The sequence below is a fragment of the Pelophylax lessonae genome (assembly GCF_965119305.1).
Source record: "Pelophylax lessonae genome assembly, chromosome: 7".
NCBI classification, from domain to species: Eukaryota; Metazoa; Chordata; class Amphibia; order Anura; family Ranidae; genus Pelophylax; species Pelophylax lessonae.
Window position 1 is genome coordinate 69,206,114 of NC_138774.1, and position 19,266 is coordinate 69,225,379.

At 45.6% G+C, this 19,266-nt stretch overlaps 1 protein-coding gene across 1 annotated transcript in view; it reads right to left on the reverse strand.

Moving 5' to 3' along the window:
- LOC309559467 (cytochrome P450 2G1-like) overlaps nt 1–19,266 on the reverse strand; it is a 110,724-nt gene that overhangs the window by 66,471 nt on the left and 24,987 nt on the right. The window contains exons 2-3 of the mRNA XM_082262739.1: nt 4,487–4,649; nt 2,643–2,792 (exon numbers count right to left, since the gene is read on the reverse strand). Coding sequence (XP_082118865.1) covers nt 2,643–2,792; nt 4,487–4,649 — 313 coding nt within the window. The remainder of the gene's footprint in view (nt 1–2,642; nt 2,793–4,486; nt 4,650–19,266) is intronic.

Consider the following 19,266-nt stretch of genomic DNA (forward strand, 5'->3'; position numbering starts at 1 on the left):
ACAGTGTGTCATTCACAAGTCAATCTCACCTGCTGGTGCTGGCCTCTTCTTTGTGGGCAGGAAAAATGGTTATTTATGCCCCTGTATACATTACTCATAGTGTCCATGGTGCTACCGTTTTCTCAGTTAGATATTGTAAAAGCCTGCAATCTCATCAGTGAGGGTGATGAGTGAAAAATGATGGTCACTATGAATAACTTATCATGCCATTTGTCTAGCATGGGGAAAACATCCAAGCTTGTTGGGAATCAAGGACTTTGCAAGACTTTGGACTTTATCTCACATCAGTACTGGGGGTTCACATAGGTCATATTGTCAGAGACTGTATTGCTGCTTGTCATATGTGTGCCCAAAACGAGGTCACTAAAAAACTCCATGCTGGTCCACTTCTTACTCTACCTGTTCCCAAGTGTCCTTGGACCCATTTTTGCAAAATTTTGGCTTAATTTTATACAGATTTTATCAGATTTTGTCACGGACCAGCCGACCTCCAAAAACAAAGGATGTGTTGGGCACTTGTGCAGTAAGATGGGTCCCCAATTAGGTGGAAGAAAAAGAGGGCGGAACAGTCAGGACTTCTAAGTTGTGCAGTGTTCCGGTGCTATCACGGAGGGCAGCGCTGTTTACAGGCAGAAGCAGAGATCCTGCTGGCACACAAGCAAAAGAAGGGCAGGCACCGCTGAGTGTAGCAGTGAAACTTTAATTGCATGACATTAATAAAAACTTACATTAAAGTAGGTGCTTGTACTCATAGCTCCTAAATCCCTTCATGTACGTGGTACTTACGCCCTCAGGCCGACCAGCAGCCGGGAGATGACAATACCAGGGGAAGCCAATGGGGGGAGCCGGGTCAAGCTTAGACAGCAGTGAGCCGCAAGTCTAACAATGATGACGTAACGCGTTTCGGAGCATGTGTACAAAGCTCCTTCCTCAGACGATGGAGAAGACCCGCATAACGCGGTCATATAAAGACCAATAGCGGAAATCACAGTAGAGGGGCGGGACACTCTGCACTAGAAGGAGTTCCGGTGCTATGGTCACTACAGAAACTGATATATAGACATATTTACTAATATATTACAAGAACGTCATTACTAATAAAAAACTATAGCTGATACAAGTCATAACTATTATGTAAAAGAAAAGTGGCAGATATATAAAAAAAGACACTACTCGTATATGGGAGACTACGATGGGGCATTGGGAAACCCGCTATATTTGAAACAATAATCCTTATATCCCACATATAGTTTTCTTTTGTCGTTATATTGACGATATCCTTATTATTTGGGATGGGGAGGGTCCACTATTCATTATTGCCTGTGACACTTGTAGCCAATCACAGACACTCTTAAAAAGGTTTGTGTCTATGTCCATCCACTGCCCTACATAAAACTTGACTGACAGCGCATTTTATATAATATTGACATCTTACATTGTACATCACATACATTACACTACATAACAATCTATAGCATTATATACATTATTTCTTGGGGTTCTGATTCCTCCTTGCGTGGGAAAACTCTGTGGGCCCCTTCAAATCTACTTAGGAATCTGGTGGCTTCTCCAGTAAATTGGTAAATAGGGTCTGTATACTGTGGTCCAGCTCAACCGATTCAGGTATGCCCTAGATCCATGGATTCCTCTAACATCTCGTATTATCTAGGTCCTCCACATGTCTTTGCATTTCAATGAGTTGTAATTTGGGGTGGGTAGAAATGTGTTGGAGTTCCAATATGGTGTCCCCATGGTGGGACATGGTTTAATTAACAATGACATGCCACCTAGCGGAGATCTTCCTTGAGGTCCACTATGGCCTGAAAGAGTGGTTTTGATGTCTGTGGCAACGCTTCGTAAGTCTAACATTTTGGACATTTTTTTGCATCAGGTCTAGGAAGGAAAGGTTATCAGTGCCCTTGTGTGTGTTCGAGGCTGGATCCTGTGAGGTGTGCATGCAAGCTCTGGGAAGAAACCTCCCCCTGCTACGATCAGAACATTGGCGGTAAGTTTCACTTCAAGTGTGAGTGTATTTTCACCATCTGGAAGCTCTAGAAAGCCACTCACAGTGGTTTTCTTTCCCTGTGGTACTAGGGCTCTCTCAGAAACTGTCCGTCTTAGTTATTTGTCAAACCACACAAACCTCTAGCTCAAACTTTTTATATTCAGCTGAAAGTTAGGCTGAAGTTCAACTTTAAAGCTGAAGAAATTCTTCTTAGAAACATTTTAGTTGCAGATTTGGTTAGCTAGTATAGCTTTCTCTGATACTTGCATATGTTTTCCAAAAAAGCTGAAATATTACTATCACCCTACATTTTTCTTTCAAGACAATAGCTGTGAGCTGGGGGATGTGTTTTATTTCAAAAAGGCTGTTAAGACAATGCAGCCTGGTAACTTTACTCATTTACATATTACAGTCGCCATCAATCTTCAGATTGTTTTTTAATAACACATCACGTGCCAGTTGATAAAATTCTGGGAGTCATCGCCATGTCAGATTATACTCTCACACCAGCCTAGCAGTAGGGATCTTTGGAAATGGTTTTAGTAAATAAATAGTTTAGATCAACAAGTTAGATAATTCCATGTAAAAGTGGGGTTGGGAGTTACCATTATATTAATTTAGCTTTATCTTCACCTACCTTTGATCTTTATAAACTTGTCCCTGAGACACCGAGCTTCCTCCTGGATTCTCTCCTCCACACTCCTCTTCCCCATCCCAAAATTTCTCAGTGTTGTCAGGGAAAATCGACGCATTGTCTTCCATCTCTCTCCATTGGTCATGATGACCCCTAAAAATTGTAAGGTTTTAATCAATATTGTTCCTGAAGATTCTTAAAAATGCTAATATTTTAAACAGCGACTTTTTGATTTCCTCTGTTTTTTTACAGTATATAATGTGAAAAATATTTACTGGTTTCTTGCACCACAGTGCTTGGGGCTCTTGCCGTGTTTATACAAGTCTTTAGCATGAATCCCACCAGGGAAATTATCAGCATCAATTTTGAGTGTTCTCACTGTTTTGTATGGGGTTTCCTCCCTCAATCTGAAAACACTTATAATTTAATTGAGAAGCTCCCAGTTAAGGGGATATTTTCTCAATTCCAAACGGCAACAAACACAGCCAGCCGATTCACATCCTGTGGTGGGATCCTCTCTGTGGAAACGTCACATGACCAGGATCCAAAATGTAACTGGCTTCCTCAAGCATTGGTTTATGTTTAAGTGTAATAGAGAGATTAGACCGCAAGTTCCTTTGGAGAGAAGACCTTATGTGCATGGCTTTATGTACTCTGTAAAATGCTGAGTAATACATCCATGCTATGTCAATATGCAGTTAGCTGAATTGGCACCAGTCAATGTGAATCCAGTAGCTCACCCCAAGTGAGTTTATCATGACATGTGCTCTCTTGATCTAATTACGAATCTCTGCCCAAAGCTTGAAGAAGGGGAATTCTGCATCCATTGACACAAGTTTCTATTTTCTACATTTTACGTTCCTCACTAATAAGAATGAGATCCACATCAGCAGCCATGCAGGGTTAGCTCTGAACTCTGCATGGATGCAATTCACAGGTTGGGTGAACTAAATGGCCAGATTAGACAGTTTCATCTGTGCAATCCTACTGGAGCAGGAAGTTATTAATGCCATTAAATTAAAACTTTTCACTGTGCTGCTTGCATCCTGGAATCCAAGAATGCTATATGAACTGGCTGCCTGTGTTCTAGCAAACCTATTGCATCATTGGTTGCTAGGATACCAGGGCCACAAGTCACTGGTTGCCATCAGAAAAAAAAAATTCAAATCTGGTCGATAGGCAAGCTTTGTGACATGCCTGAGCACTGCATAATGGCAGCCAAGACATTGTAGCAAGTGCCCCCATAGAATCTGTCCACCACTCCACTGCTAGAGCTGCTGTCACTAGATCACCATGCATTCCTGACCTAGCTGGCTGCTCTTCCACTTCTAGGTATAGACTGTGCTTACTGTACAAATCCATGTCACTGGAATCAGCATCTTGATCCATCTTGATCACACACCCTTTTCGCTCTACTCATCCATAAATGGACTTTATTAATCCAAATATTGAATACAGCAGATGCTTATACAACAGAAACTATTAGGAGGGCCTAATCCCCCCCTTTCAGAAAGAGGACTATCCGTCATTTTCAGGAAGATATTTGTTTCATAATAAGCCCAAAAACATTTTTGGGCCCACCAGCTTCAATGTTTTGGTGTCTGTGCTCACTAACTTCCACAATAAAAACATTGCAATCATGTTGTCCTACAAAAACCAAAGATTTGAACACTGCCTATGTGTGCTACCATGTTAAATTTTTAAGTTGGCTAAAGTGTGCCTTTAATATGATCTTGGTATTACAATTTTATTGAGTGTATTTATGTTGCAAGTGTATCAAAAAGGCATATATAAAAAGCTAAAAATGACACAAATTCAGGATTACTATTTTGATTTTAGCATCTTACCGAAATCCTTAAACAATAGTTCTATTAGACCCATATCCCCTCTGTCACTGAATACGTCACTGTGATCAACCAGGGCCTCCTTCACAGCATCGTAGCCAATCAGCATGACCACTCGATTGTTGGCCAGATATATTGTATACACAGGTCCGTACTTTTCACGTAGCTGTTGAAAGAGATTTTTATTTTCAAACAAAGTTGTCCAGGTTCAGAAATAGCTGAAGCTGTAAGTATATGACCTAATGTACTGACCTTGATGTGGTATTATTGGAGCCAAAAAAGGCACATACCATTGCTCTACTGAGAAGTATAAAAACCAAGATAAAAAACCCGAAAATGTGACTGATCAACACAAAAACAAAAATAAGAAAGAAAAAAAAAAAAAACTAAATATGTTCCCGTTGAGGCAACAAGACAACGCAAAAAAAGATCAAACAAACAAACAAAATACAAAGCAAATAAGTATACAACCCAGTAAATCCAGTTGATATAATCCATAAACAATATAGTATTCTTGAAAATATTCTTTATATATTAAATAAAGGAACCCAATATGTGAGTGGGCTGCAGCTGAAAGGAAGGAACATTCCAGCAGAGGCTGAAAAAACTGCAGTTCAAGTGCAGGTGGAGTTGACAGCTGAGAACAAAGAAAACAAAATTTGTATGGCAGTCAGAGGCAGTTGGAAAGGAGGAGAAAGGGAGGCAGAAACAGGCAAAAATAAACTACAGATTCTGGTGGGATAGGTAGAAATAAAGTATTTCTTACAATCCCAGCTGGAAGAGTGGGACTAGAACAGGAGATACAAGGGCCAATTCACGCTATGTGCGGTGACCAAAATTTTACTGCTTGGTAAAACGCTTGTCACCGCAGGGACACATAAGAAACAATTGTTTCCTATGTGTCCTATTTACAATGCAATGCAACCTAGTGCTGTGCTGCAACGTGGTGCAATAAAATGCAGGCAGGCTGTGATAAATTGCAGACTTGCTGCATTTTATCGCAGCTCACTGGCCCGAATTGCACTGAAATATCAGGCAGTGCACCACAGTGTTCTGCTGAACATTGTAGTGAATGAAGTGTATGTTTTGTATACTTCAAATAAAACTCATACAAAAAAAAAAGGGGAGCAGTGCAATGCAATAAATTGTGCACCACACTGGCCCCTAGCATTATCCTCCCAACTGTCCCTGATTTGCTGGGACTGTCCCAGGATTTGATGTATGTCCCAGAGTCTAGGTGAATCAAGGCTGAGTCCCAGATTGGAGCCCAGTGCCGGAAAAAGTTCCATTGACTCGCCCAGCAGGGGCACACTGGCGCGGGCACCAGTTACTACCTGCCCTGTCTTGTGTGGGGTGTCGGGTCCTGCACACCCCAAGCAAAGCTTTGTATAACAGCCGGCGTTTCTCCCTGCTGGCTACCTCTGACACAGTGCATAGCTGAGCGCACTGAATGCGCTACCTCCTCCTTCTGCTGTGATGTTTTCCGGTACATAGACAGGTGATAGAGGCGGGAAGAAGGGAAAACCGCTCTGTGTGTGCAGCTGATCTGAGGTCTGTAACATATACATGAGACTTGCAGAGGAAGGGACATGGGGAAGGGGGGAAATTTACAAAGTTCACTTGGAGGAGGGGAGAGGATATGTTCTAAGGGATACTTTTCGATTGGAGAGGACTTGTGCTAGAAGGGGGGTTGGATATGAAATCCACCCCCCCCCCCCCAGCAAAAGTCTTCTCCCCTAACAAAGCGCCCTCTAGCACAAATCCTTTACCCTCCCACAAATCAAAGAGATTCTGGCTGCCACAAAAGTGACAACCCAGGCTTCCCACAAGAGATGTGGTGCAATTGCCCCAGGTGCCCAAACTAGTGTCCCCCCGCCAGGCAACTTAGTGGAGCCAAGGGCCGAAACTTGTACTTGGCTCCAGGACACAGGACTTGTTCACACCATCAATCACACAGGAACGCACTGCTCGTCCTGTGCAATTCACATGTGACCTGGGTGCAGTGCAATTTCAGCCCATTCTTTTGAATGGGCTGAAATCATGCCAGACTGCACCAAAAGTACTGCATGCAAAAAAATGCACAGCAACCAGATCGCATTGTATTACTGTACCATTCAATCTGGTGCAGGCAAATGCACTGCATTTGTGACCGGCATTTGGGGTTTCATTAAGTTAACATTGACATCCGCTGCAGGACTGCAGTGCGTTTTTAATGTGGTTCGGGAAATGAGCATAAAACGCTGAGGGAGTGGGGGATGGAAGAAGATTTGTGCTGAGAAGAGGGAAAAGGACTTTTGCTGGGAGGAGAAGGATCTGTGCTAGAAGAGGGATAGGGGGGTGGGGGGATTTGTTCTTGAGGGGGGGAGACAATTTTTGTTGGGAGAAGAAATTGGGGGGGGGGGGAGATTTGTTTTGCTGGGAAGGGGGATTAGGGGGAAAGAAGATTTGTACTGGAATGGAAGTTGTGCAGAGAGACAGAGTATTAGGGGAGTGGAAGAGGATTTATTCTAGGAGGGGAACTGGGGGAAAGGAGGATTTGTACTGTGAGGGGGAACTGAGTGGCATAGGGATAAGTGCTAGGATAGGGAAAAAGGGGGAATTGTGCTGAGACTGGGGATTTGGGGAAGGTGGATGAGGACTTGTGCTGCGAAAGGGGGAAGAAGATTTGTGTTGGGAGGGGGGATTTGCATGGAAAGATTTGTTCTGGGATGGGGAGAAAGGATTAGTACTGGGGGGTGAATGTGCAAATTAGTGCTGGCTTGTTTTTGGAGAGGATGAAGTGGAATTGTTTGCTGAAAGGGTAAGGTGGGGGGGATTTTGCACTTCCCTTACCCCTACACTGTGCATTACACACCCCTGACTCCTGCACTCTTTATTTTGTACTCCTGACTAGTGTTGAGCGAACACGGACTGTATTATTCGTGTTCGTACCGAATAATTGGATTTTTTGTACCCGAACACGGACACGGACACTTTACTGTATGTTCGGGTAAAAATCCGTGTTCGGTCGTTTTATTTCCGGGTTTTGCATGCTTTGGCGCTCTTTTCATGGCGGGCTTTCAACAGCCAATCAACAATCGTTTAACTGGTGTGCCTTAAGCCATCCCAGCCATGCCTGCAAATGTCTCAGTAGCTGTGATTGGCCGTCTGAAGCATGTGACCAAGTCTTTATAAGTTCGAGGCAGCCGCAGCGGCGTCATTATGCTGCTTAGATTCAGGGACAGAGCACACATCAACGTGCTGGCTGCTGATTAGGGAAAGATAGGCAGGAAAAAACCATTTGTGTCCGGATAGAATTGAGGGACAGGTCGGAGTGTTTAGGCAGGGCGAGTTGTAGGCATTTTAGGGATAGAGTCTGCTGAATTATAGGGTCAGTGTCTTCTACAAACTACAATCGATATTGCTGTGTGGGGGGTGGGGTCTGCACTCAATCCTGATCTACGATCTCTTCTCAATCCTGTTAGGGACAGAGTCTGCTGAATTTTAGGGAAACTGTGTTCTACAAACTACAATCGATATTGCTGTGTGGTGTGGGATTGGAGATAGGCAGGTGTCAGTGATCCACATCCATTTTTCTGTGTGTGAGCTGCAGTGAACACAATCTTTTTGGGCTGCAGTGAACACAATCTTTTTGGGCTGCAGTGAACACAATCTTTTTGGGCTGCAGTGAACACAATCTTTTTGGGCTGCAGTGAACACAATCTTTTTGGGGTGCAGTGAACAAAATCTTTTTGAAGTGCAGTGAACACAATCCTTTTTGGTGTGCAGTGAACACAATCTTTGTGGGGTGCAGTGAACAAAATCCTTTGTGGGGTGCAGTGAACACAATCTTTTTGGGGTGCAGTGAACAAAATCCTTTTTGGGGTGCAGTGAACAACATCCTTTTTGGGGTGCAGTGAACACAATCTTTTTGGGGTGCAGTGAACAAAATCCTTTGTGGGGTGCAGTGAACACAATCTTTTTGGGGTGCAGTGAACACAATCTTTTTGGGGTGGAGTGAACAACATCCTTTTTGGGGTGCAGTGAACAAAATCCTTTTTGGGGTGCAGTGAACAAAATCATTTTTGGGGTGCAGTGAACACAATCTTTTTGGGGTGCAGTGAACACAATCTTTGTGGGGTGCAGTGAACACAATCTTTTTGGGGTGGAGTGAACAACATCCTTTTTGGGGTGCAGTGAACAACATCCTTTTTGGGGTGCAGTGAACACAATCTTTGTGGGGTGCAGTGAACACAATCTTTGTGGGGTACAGTGAACAGAATCTTTGTGGGGTGCAGTGAACACAATCTTTGGGCGGTACAGTGAACACAATCTTTGTGAGGTGCAGTGAACACAATCTTTGTGGGGTGCAGTGAACACAATCATTGTGGGGTGCAGTGAACTCAATCTTTGTGGGGTACAGTGAACACAATCTCATACTTCTGAAGGTTTGAGGGTGCTGCCTGTTCCATACTCCCCCTACTCCTCATCTAGCCTTTTAGGGGTACAAACAATAGTAATTGGGGCCTAGTGTGGTTGTGTACGTGTGATATACATACACTTTTTTGGGATCATATTTTCTATTCCGCTATTTAATCAAAAACCTTTGGGGATCAGTTAAATTGGGGGATAGTCTGTGTTGGTACGTGTGAGAGAGATCCACCTTTCCAAGTTGTTGGGGTTCATCTCATACTTCTGAAGGTTTGAGGGTGCTGCCTGTTCCATACTCCCCCTACTCCTAGCCTTTTAGGGGTACAAACAATAGTAATTGGGGCCTAGTGTGGTTGTGTACGTGTGATATACATACACTTTTTTGGGATCATATTTTCTATTCCGCTATTTAATCAAAAACCTTTGGGGATCAGTTAAATTGGGGGATAGTCTGTGTTGGTACGTGTGAGAGAGATCCACCTTTCCAAGTTGTTGGGGTTCATCTCATACTTCTGAAGGTTTGAGGGTGCTGCCTGTTCCATACTCCCCCTACTCCTAGCCTTTTAGGGGTACAAACAATAGTAATTGGGGCCTAGTGTGGTTGTGTACGTGTGATATACATACACTTTTTTGGGATCATATTTTCTATTCCGCTATTTAATCAAAAACCTTTGGGGATCAGTTAAATTGGGGGATAGTCTGTGTTGGTACGTGTGAGAGAGATCCACCTTTCCAAGTTGTTGGGGTTCATCTCATACTTCTGAAGGTTTGAGGGTGCTGCCTGTTCCATACTCCCCCTACTCCTAGCCTTTTAGGGGTACAAACAATAGTAATTGGGGCCTAGTGTGGTTGTGTACGTGTGATATACATACACTTTTTTGGGATCATATTTTCTATTCCGCTATTTAATCAAAAACCTTTGGGGATCAGTTAAATTGGGGGATAGTCTGTGTTGGTACGTGTGAGAGAGATCCACCTTTCCAAGTTGTTGGGGTTCATCTCATACTTCTGAAGGTTTGAGGGTGCTGCCTGTTCCATACTCCCCCTACTCCTAGCCTTTTAGGGGTACAAACAATAGTAATTGGGGCCTAGTGTGGTTGTGTACGTGTGATATACATACACTTTTTTGGGATCATATTTTCTATTCCGCTATTTAATCAAAAACCTCTGGGGATCAGTTAAATTGGGGGATAGTCTGTGTTGGTACGTGTGAGAGAGATCCACCTTTCCAAGTTGTTGGGGTTCATCTCATACTTCTGAAGGTTTGAGGGTGCTGCCTGTTCCATACTCCCCCTACTCCTAGCCTTTTAGGGGTACAAACAATAGTAATTGGGGCCTAGTGTGGTTGTGTACGTGTGATATACATACACTTTTTTGGGATCATATTTTCTATTCCGCTATTTAATCAAAAACCTTTGGGGATCAGTTAAATTGGGGGATAGTCTGTGTTGGTACGTGTGAGAGAGATCCACCTTTCCAAGTTGTTGGGGTTCATCTCATACTTCTGAAGGTTTGAGGGTGCTGCCTGTTCCATACTCCCCCTACTCCTAGCCTTTTAGGGGTACAAACAATAGTAATTGGGGCCTAGTGTGGTTGTGTACGTGTGATATACATACACTTTTTTGGGATCATATTTTCTATTCCGCTATTTAATCAAAAACCTTTGGGGATCAGTTAAATTGGGGGATAGTCTGTGTTGGTACGTGTGAGAGAGATCCACCTTTCCAAGTTGTTGGGGTTCATCTCATACTTCTGAAGGTTTGAGGGTGCTGCCTGTTCCATACTCCCCCTACTCCTAGCCTTTTAGGGGTACAAACAATAGTAATTGGGGCCTAGTGTGGTTGTGTACGTGCGAGATACATACACTTTTTTTGATCATATTTCCTATTCCGCTATTCAATAAAAACCTTTGAGGATCAATTGAATTGCGGGATAGTCTGTGTCGGTACGTGTGAGAGAGATCCACCTTTCCAAGTTGTTGGGGTTCATCTCATACTTCTGAAGGTTTGAGGGTGCTGCCTGTTCCATACCCCCCCTACTCCTCATCTAGCCTTTTAGGGGTACAAACAATAGTAATTGGGGCCTAGTGTGGTTGTGTACGTGCGAGATACATACACTTTTTTTGATCATATTTCCTATTCCGCTATTCAATAAAAACCTTTGAGGATCAATTGAATTGCGGGATAGTCTGTGTCGGTACGTGTGAGAGAGATCCACCTTTCCAAGTTGTTGGGGTTCATCTCATACTTCTGAAGGTTTGAGGGTGCTGCCTGTTCCATACTCCCCCTACTCCTCATCTAGCCTTTTAGGGGTACAAACAATAGTAATTGGGGCCTAGTGTGGTTGTGTACGTGTGATATACATACACTTTTTTTGGATCATATTTTCTATTCCGCTATTTAATCAAAAACCTTTGGGGATCAGTTAAATTGGGGGATAGTCTGTGTTGGTACGTGTGAGAGAGATCCACCTTTCCAAGTTGTTGGGGTTCATCTCATACTTCTGAAGGTTTGAGGGTGCTGCCTGTTCCATACTCCCCCTACTCCTAGCCTTTTAGGGGTACAAACAATAGTAATTGGGGCCTAGTGTGGTTGTGTACGTGTGATATACATACACTTTTTTGGGATCATATTTTCTATTCCGCTATTTAATCAAAAACCTTTGGGGATCAGTTAAATTGGGGGATAGTCTGTGTTGGTACGTGTGAGAGAGATCCACCTTTCCAAGTTGTTGGGGTTCATCTCATACTTCTGAAGGTTTGAGGGTGCTGCCTGTTCCATACTCCCCCTACTCCTAGCCTTTTAGGGGTACAAACAATAGTAATTGGGGCCTAGTGTGGTTGTGTACGTGTGATATACATACACTTTTTTGGGATCATATTTTCTATTCCGCTATTTAATCAAAAACCTTTGGGGATCAGTTAAATTGGGGGATAGTCTGTGTTGGTACGTGTGAGAGAGATCCACCTTTCCAAGTTGTTGGGGTTCATCTCATACTTCTGAAGGTTTGAGGGTGCTGCCTGTTCCATACTCCCCCTACTCCTAGCCTTTTAGGGGTTCAAACAATAGTAATTGGGGCCTAGTGTGGTTGTGTACGTGTGATATACATACACTTTTTTTGGATCATATTTTCTATTCCGCTATTTAATCAAAAACCTTTGGGGATCAGTTAAATTGGGGGATAGTCTGTGTTGGTACGTGTGAGAGAGATCCACCTTTCCAAGTTGTTGGGGTTCATCTCATACTTCTGAAGGTTTGAGGGTGCTGCCTGTTCCATACTCCCCCTACTCCTAGCCTTTTAGGGGTACAAACAATAGTAATTGGGGCCTAGTGTGGTTGTGTACGTGTGATATACATACACTTTTTTGGGATCATATTTTCTATTCCGCTATTTAATCAAAAACCTTTGGGGATCAGTTAAATTGGGGGATAGTCTGTGTTGGTACGTGTGAGAGAGATCCACCTTTCCAAGTTGTTGGGGTTCATCTCATACTTCTGAAGGTTTGAGGGTGCTGCCTGTTCCATACTCCCCCTACTCCTAGCCTTTTAGGGGTACAAACAATAGTAATTGGGGCCTAGTGTGGTTGTGTACGTGTGATATACATACACTTTTTTGGGATCATATTTTCTATTCCGCTATTCAATAAAAACCTTTGAGGATCAATTGAATTGCGGGATAGTCTGTGTCGGTACGTGTGAGAGAGATCCACCTTTCCAAGTTGTTGGGGTTCATCTCATACTTCTGAAGGTTTGAGGGTGCTGCCTGTTCCATACTCCCCCTACTCCTCATCTAGCCTTTTAGGGGTACAAACAATAGTAATTGGGGCCTAGTGTGGTTGTGTACGTGTGATATACATACACTTTTTTTGGATCATATTTTCTATTCCGCTATTTAATCAAAAACCTTTGGGGATCAGTTAAATTGGGGGATAGTCTGTGTTGGTACGTGTGAGAGAGATCCACCTTTCCAAGTTGTTGGGGTTCATCTCATACTTCTGAAGGTTTGAGGGTGCTGCCTGTTCCATACTCCCCCTACTCCTCATCTAGCCTTTTAGGGGTACAAACAATAGTAATTGGGGCCTAGTGTGGTTGTGTACGTGCGAGATACATACACTTTTTTTGATCATATTTCCTATTCCGCTATTCAATAAAAACCTTTGAGGATCAATTGAATTGCGGGATAGTCTGTGTCGGTACGTGTGAGAGAGATCCACCTTTCCAAGTTGTTGGGGTTCATCTCATACTTCTGAAGGTTTGAGGGTGCTGCCTGTTCCATACCCCCCCTACTCCTCATCTAGCCTTTTAGGGGTACAAACAATAGTAATTGGGGCCTAGTGTGGTTGTGTACGTGCGAGATACATACACTTTTTTTGATCATATTTCCTATTCCGCTATTCAATAAAAACCTTTGAGGATCAATTGAATTGCGGGATAGTCTGTGTCGGTACGTGTGAGAGAGATCCACCTTTCCAAGTTGTTGGGGTTCATCTCATACTTCTGAAGGTTTGAGGGTGCTGCCTGTTCCATACCCCCCCTACTCCTCATCTAGCCTTTTAGGGGTACAAACAATAGTAATTGGGGCCTAGTGTGGTTGTGTACGTGCGAGATACATACACTTTTTTTGATCATATTTCCTATTCCGCTATTCAATAAAAACCTTTGAGGATCAATTGAATTGCGGGATAGTCTGTGTCGGTACGTGTGAGAGAGATCCACCTTTCCAAGTTGTTGGGGTTCATCTCATACTTCTGAAGGTTTGAGGGTGCTGCCTGTTCCATACTCCCCCTACTCCTCATCTAGCCTTTTAGGGGTACAAACAATAGTAATTGGGGCCTAGTGTGGTTGTGTACGTGTGATATACATACACTTTTTTTGGATCATATTTTCTATTCCGCTATTCAATAAAAACCTTTCTAGGGCAAGATCTTAAATTACAGAAATATGAGGAGACCGTCAAATAAGGGCCGTGGCCTGGGTCGTGGTGCTGCTGGTAGAGCTCCTGTTGCAAGGAGAGGACATGGTCGATCTGTGCCAGCTACACGCACAAGTGAAACACCTTCCTCAAGTGTGAGTAGGCGACAGAACCTGCATCAGTATTTGGTAGGGCATCAAACGCCCCTAGAAGTGATGAGGCCAGAACAAGTTGAGGCGATAGTAGATTGGTTTGCTGCTGACAGTGCCTCCAGTTCCTTCACATTGTCTCCCACCCAGTCTACTGCAGAAAGGTCAGAGTTGGCACCTGCAGCCAATGTCCAACCGTCTTTCACCTCACCCCCTTGCAAATCAGGCCAGCAGTCTGAGCCCCAAGCCATACAGCAGTCTCTTATTCTTTTTGAGGACTCTGTCAGCAGGGTTTCCCAGGGCCATCCACCTAGCCCTGCCCCAGAAGTGGAAGAGATTGAGTGCAGCGATGCCCAACCACTTATTTCTCAAGATGAGTACATGCAAGGATCATCGCAGCACGTCTCCGATGATGACGAAACGCAGGTGCCAACTGCTGCGGCGTTCAGCATTGTGGAGACCGACAAGGAGGGCAGTGGTGAAGACTGGGTGGAAGATGATGTGGAGGACGATGAGGTCCTCGACCCCACATGGAATGAACGTCATGCAGGTGACCTGAGTAGTTTGGAGGAAGAGGCGGTGGTCGCACAGAGCCACAAGCACAGCAGAAGAGGGAGCAGGGTGCAGAAGCGGAGCGGCCGTGCCCTAGACACTACGCCCGCTACTGCCCAACGCAGCAAGGGAACGAGCGCACCAAAGTCAGCTCAAAGGAGTTCTCTAGCGTGGAAGTTCTTTAGAAAATGTGCTGATGACAGGACACGAGTGGTTTGCACCCTGTGCAATCAGAGCTTGAAGCGAGGCATGAACCTTCTCAACCTGAGCACAACCTGCATGATCAGGCATCTAAGTGCAAAGCACGAGCTGCAGTGGAGTACACACCTTCAAAACCAAGAAACGTCTCTGGCTCATCCTGCTTCCTCTTCTGCTGCAGTCTCGGCCGCTCCAGCCACATCTGTAGTGATACCGGCACCTGCCACCCCGCAAACAGACGATCTGTCAGCAACACCACCACCTGGGTCACCAACAACCATCTCCACAATGTCCCGTGGAAGCGTTCAGCTTTCCATCTCCCAAACACTTGAGAGGAAGAGGAAGTACCCCGCTACCCACCCGCGATCCCTGGCCCTGAATGCCAGCATTTCAAAATTATTGGCCTTTGAAATGCTGTCATTCCGTCTGGTGGAGACGCACAGTTTTAAAAACCTTATGTCGGTGGCTGTCCCACAGTACGTCGTGCCCAGCCGCCACTACTTTTCCAGGCAAGCCATCCCTTCCCTGCACAACCAAGTGGGGGAAAATATCAGGTGTGCACTGCGCAACGCCATCTGTGCCAAGGTCCACCTAACTACGGATACGTGGACCAGTAAGCACGGTCAGGGGCGTTATATCTCCCTAACGGCACACTGGGTAAATGCAGTGGCGGATGGGCCTGAGGCGGATAGCAATTTGGCGCATGTCCTTCCACCACCGAGGATTGCAGGGCGCTTCAGTTTGCCTCCTGTTCGTAACTCCTCCTACTCCGCTTCCTCATCCTCTACCGCCTCCTCATCCGGACAGCGTAACACCTTCACCACCAACTTCAGCACGGCCAGGGGTAAACGACAGCAGGCAGTTTTACAACTTGCCTGTTTGGGGGACAAACCACACACCGCGCAGGAGTTGTGGAGGAGCATGGAACAGCAGACAAATGAGTGGTTGCTGCCAGCGAGCCTCAAGCCCGGCCTGGTGGTGTGTGATAACGGGCGAAATCTCATAGCAGCTCTGGGCCTAGCCGGTTTGACGCACATCCCTTGCCTGGCGCATGTGCTGAATTTGGTGGTGCAGAGGTTCCTTAAAAACTACCCCGATATGTCAGAGCTGCTGCAGAAAGTGCGGGCCGTTTGTGCGCACTTTCGGCGTTCTCACCCTGCTGCTGCTCGCCTGGCAGCGCTGCAGCGTAACTTCGGCCTTCCCGCTCACCGCCTCATATGTGACGTGCCCACAAGGTGGAACTCCACCTTGCACATGCTGGAAAGACTGTGCGAGCAGCAGCAGGCCATAGTGGAGTTTCAGCTGCAGCACGCACGCGTGAGTCGCTCTGCGGAACAGCACCACTTCACCACCAATAACTGGGCCTCCATGCGAGACCTGTGTGCCTTGTTGCGCTGTTTTGAGTACTCCACCAACATGGCCAGTGGCAATGACGCCGTTCTCAGCTTAACTATCCCACTTCTATGCCTCCTTGAAAAAACAATTCGGGCGATGATGGAAGAGGATGTGGCACAGGATGAGGAGGAGGAGGAGGATGAAGAGGTAACATTTCCAAGGCTTTCAGGGCAGTCATTCGCAAGGGGCTCCGAGGGTGGGTTCCTGCACACGCAAACGCCAGGGACGCAATTGTCCAGCAGGGGCACAGTTCTGGAGGATGAGGAGGATGAGGAGGAGGAGGAGCTGGAGGAGGAGATGGAACCATGTTCACAGCAGGGTGGCACCCAGGCCAGCTCATGGCCATCACTGGTGCGTGGCTGGGGGGATACAGAGGACACGGACGATACACCTCCCACAGAGGACAGCCTTTCGTCGCCTCTGGGCAGCCTGGCACACATGAGCGATTACATGCTGCAGTGTCTCCACAACGACCGCCGAGTTGCCCACATTCTAACTTGTGCTGATTACTGGGTGGCCACGCTGCTGGATCCCCGTTACAAGGACAACGTACCGTCCTTAATTCACTCACTGGAGCGCGATCGCAAGATGCGCGAGTACAAGCGCACGCTGGTAGACGCCATGCTGCTGGCATTCCCATCTGACAGCGGGGCCACAGTGGAAGCACAAGGCAGAGGAGGAGGAGGAGGAGGTCGCCAACGCAACCAGGGCACCGCCAGCACCTCAGAAGGCAGGGTTAGCATGGCCGAAATGTGGAAAAGCTTTGTCAGCACGCCACAACAAACAGCAGCACCAGCAGCTCAGATGGAACGTCTTAGCAGGAGGCAGCATTTTACCAACATGGTGGAGCAGTATGTGTGCACACGCCTACATGTAGTGAATGACGGGTCTGCCCCCTTCAACTTCTGGGTCTCCAAATTGGGCACATGGCCTGAGCTTGCCCTTTACGCCTTGGAGGTGCTGGCGTGCCCTGCAGCCAGTGTATTATCTGAACGGGTATTTAGCACGGCTGGGGGCGTTATAACAGACAAGCGCAGCCGCCTGTCCAGAGACAATGTGGACAAGCTCACGTTCATTAAAATGAACCAGGCATGGATCCCACGGGACTTTTCCGTACCTTATGCAGAATAGCAATGGATACCGACCTTACCCACCCATTGTTCCATTTTTGCTCTTTCTCACTCTTTTGGGGTGTACCCTCATTTAAAATTTTTGAAAAGAAGCAGTGTTGGCTACCTCGTCCTCCTCCTCAGGGCCAGATTAATGTAGGGGCTATTGGAGCTGCAGCTCCAGGCCCCTACCTTTTATATAGGCCCCGGGTTGGCCATATTCACTGTTACCGCTCTTCTGTCACTTGTAAACACAGAAGTCTGGCTTCTATGCTCGCTTCCCCAGGCAGCACCCTCAGAACCTCCCCACACAGCGTGAAGGCCGGACAAGGAGGGACAGTTGGCGATGCATGGATGTGTTTATGGGCTTCAGAGACAGCATCCCATGTTGAATTAGGCATGCATGGCTGCACCCTTCCTCCTCTGGGTGCATGGCAAGGCACAGCCCTTAAGGCCCTTCAAAATCCTCAGCACCAAGCCCATGATGCTGTTAATCCGGCCCTGGTCCTCCTCCACCGCCGCTTCCACCTACACCGCCCATAGGTGTGCGCAGCCTATTGCATTAAGGTGTGCACCCCAAAGTTGAAATACACATGCATGTGTTTGCCAGCAGGGAGAGTAATGTATCGGGGCCATGTACCTGTAGGCAAGGAGAAATAGAGCAGAGCAGGTCCCAGGGAGATCTTTCCCATCTCCTCACTGGCAATGCTATGTGCCCTAGGTGATTAGGGTGTGCCCAGGCACACCCAGCACACCCTGTGCGCACGCCTATGTCACCGCCACATCCACCACCACCTCAACCTCCCTCCTACTCCATATGGGCCTCGTCCTTCAGAGATGAAGAAGAACATTGTTTTATTTTTCTGTTTTTTTTTTGTTGTTTTAAGTTATTTCCCTATCCACATTTGTTTGCAGAGCACTTGCCATGCTCTTAATTACGTTTTGCTGCCATTTGCAGCACTCTAGCCCTTTCCTTTGGTGTTTTAGAGCCATTTTAGTGCCTTAAAGTTCGGGTCCCCATTGACTTCAATGGGGTTCGGTGTCCGGGAAAAGTTCGGTAAAAGTCCGGGACACGGACCCGGACTTTTTTTTAAAGTTCGGCCGAACCCGTCGAACACGGACATCTAGGTGTTCGCTCAACCCTACTCCTGACTCATACTTTGCTTTACACACTCCTGTTCCCTGCATTCTGTTCATTACACACTCCTGTTCCCTGCATTTTGAGCTACCCACTCTTCATTTTTTATCTGTTTTTCATGTGTATCATTAATCATTTTTTTGCTCCTTAGTTTATGATGCTTTTTGGCTGAATTAATTTTCATGGCTTGTTGAAACCTGGCAACCAACTGTTTCCACCCGACATCCATTTGACTGCTTAGACAGGTTTTCCTCACCTCAATTTCCATGGTTTTCCCATCCAGGGGCTGTTGATTTAATCGCTGTGTCCCTAGTGGTCACATCGAGGGTTATTTTTCTTGTTTAAACTACTTGGACTTACCTTTTTACTTTACAATTGACACTTTTCCTGAGCACCGGGGGATCAACTATTGCTATTCTTCTGGTGCTTCGATGTTGGACCTTCAGCAGCTGCAGAGTTGCATGTATCCACTGTGCCAACCCATTCTGGGAACCCATTCACAAAATACAAAGGGGTTGATTTACTAAAGAGAAATTGAGTGTGCACTTTGTTCCAGAGCTTAGTAAATGAGGTAAAGCTTCACTTTGCAAAGAATACCCAATCACGTGCAAGGAAAAAAAAAAAAAAAAACAATTTTTGTTTGCACATTATTGGAGATATACATCATACAATATATGTGAGAAACGTATACGAGCTGAGAAATATAACAGTTTTCTTGAGCAGATCCAAATTCTTAAAAAACCAAACAAAATCTCTCCTAACAACTCAGACACTACCTGCTTACGCAAACATTGAGAGGAACTCCACACTTTCTTACATGCTTCCTTCGACTTTCACATCAAACGTCTGAGTGTAAATTGGCATGCTTACAGGAAAAGGCCTGCCGCCCTTTTAGCCAAGCAGGTGAAACACAAACTCGCT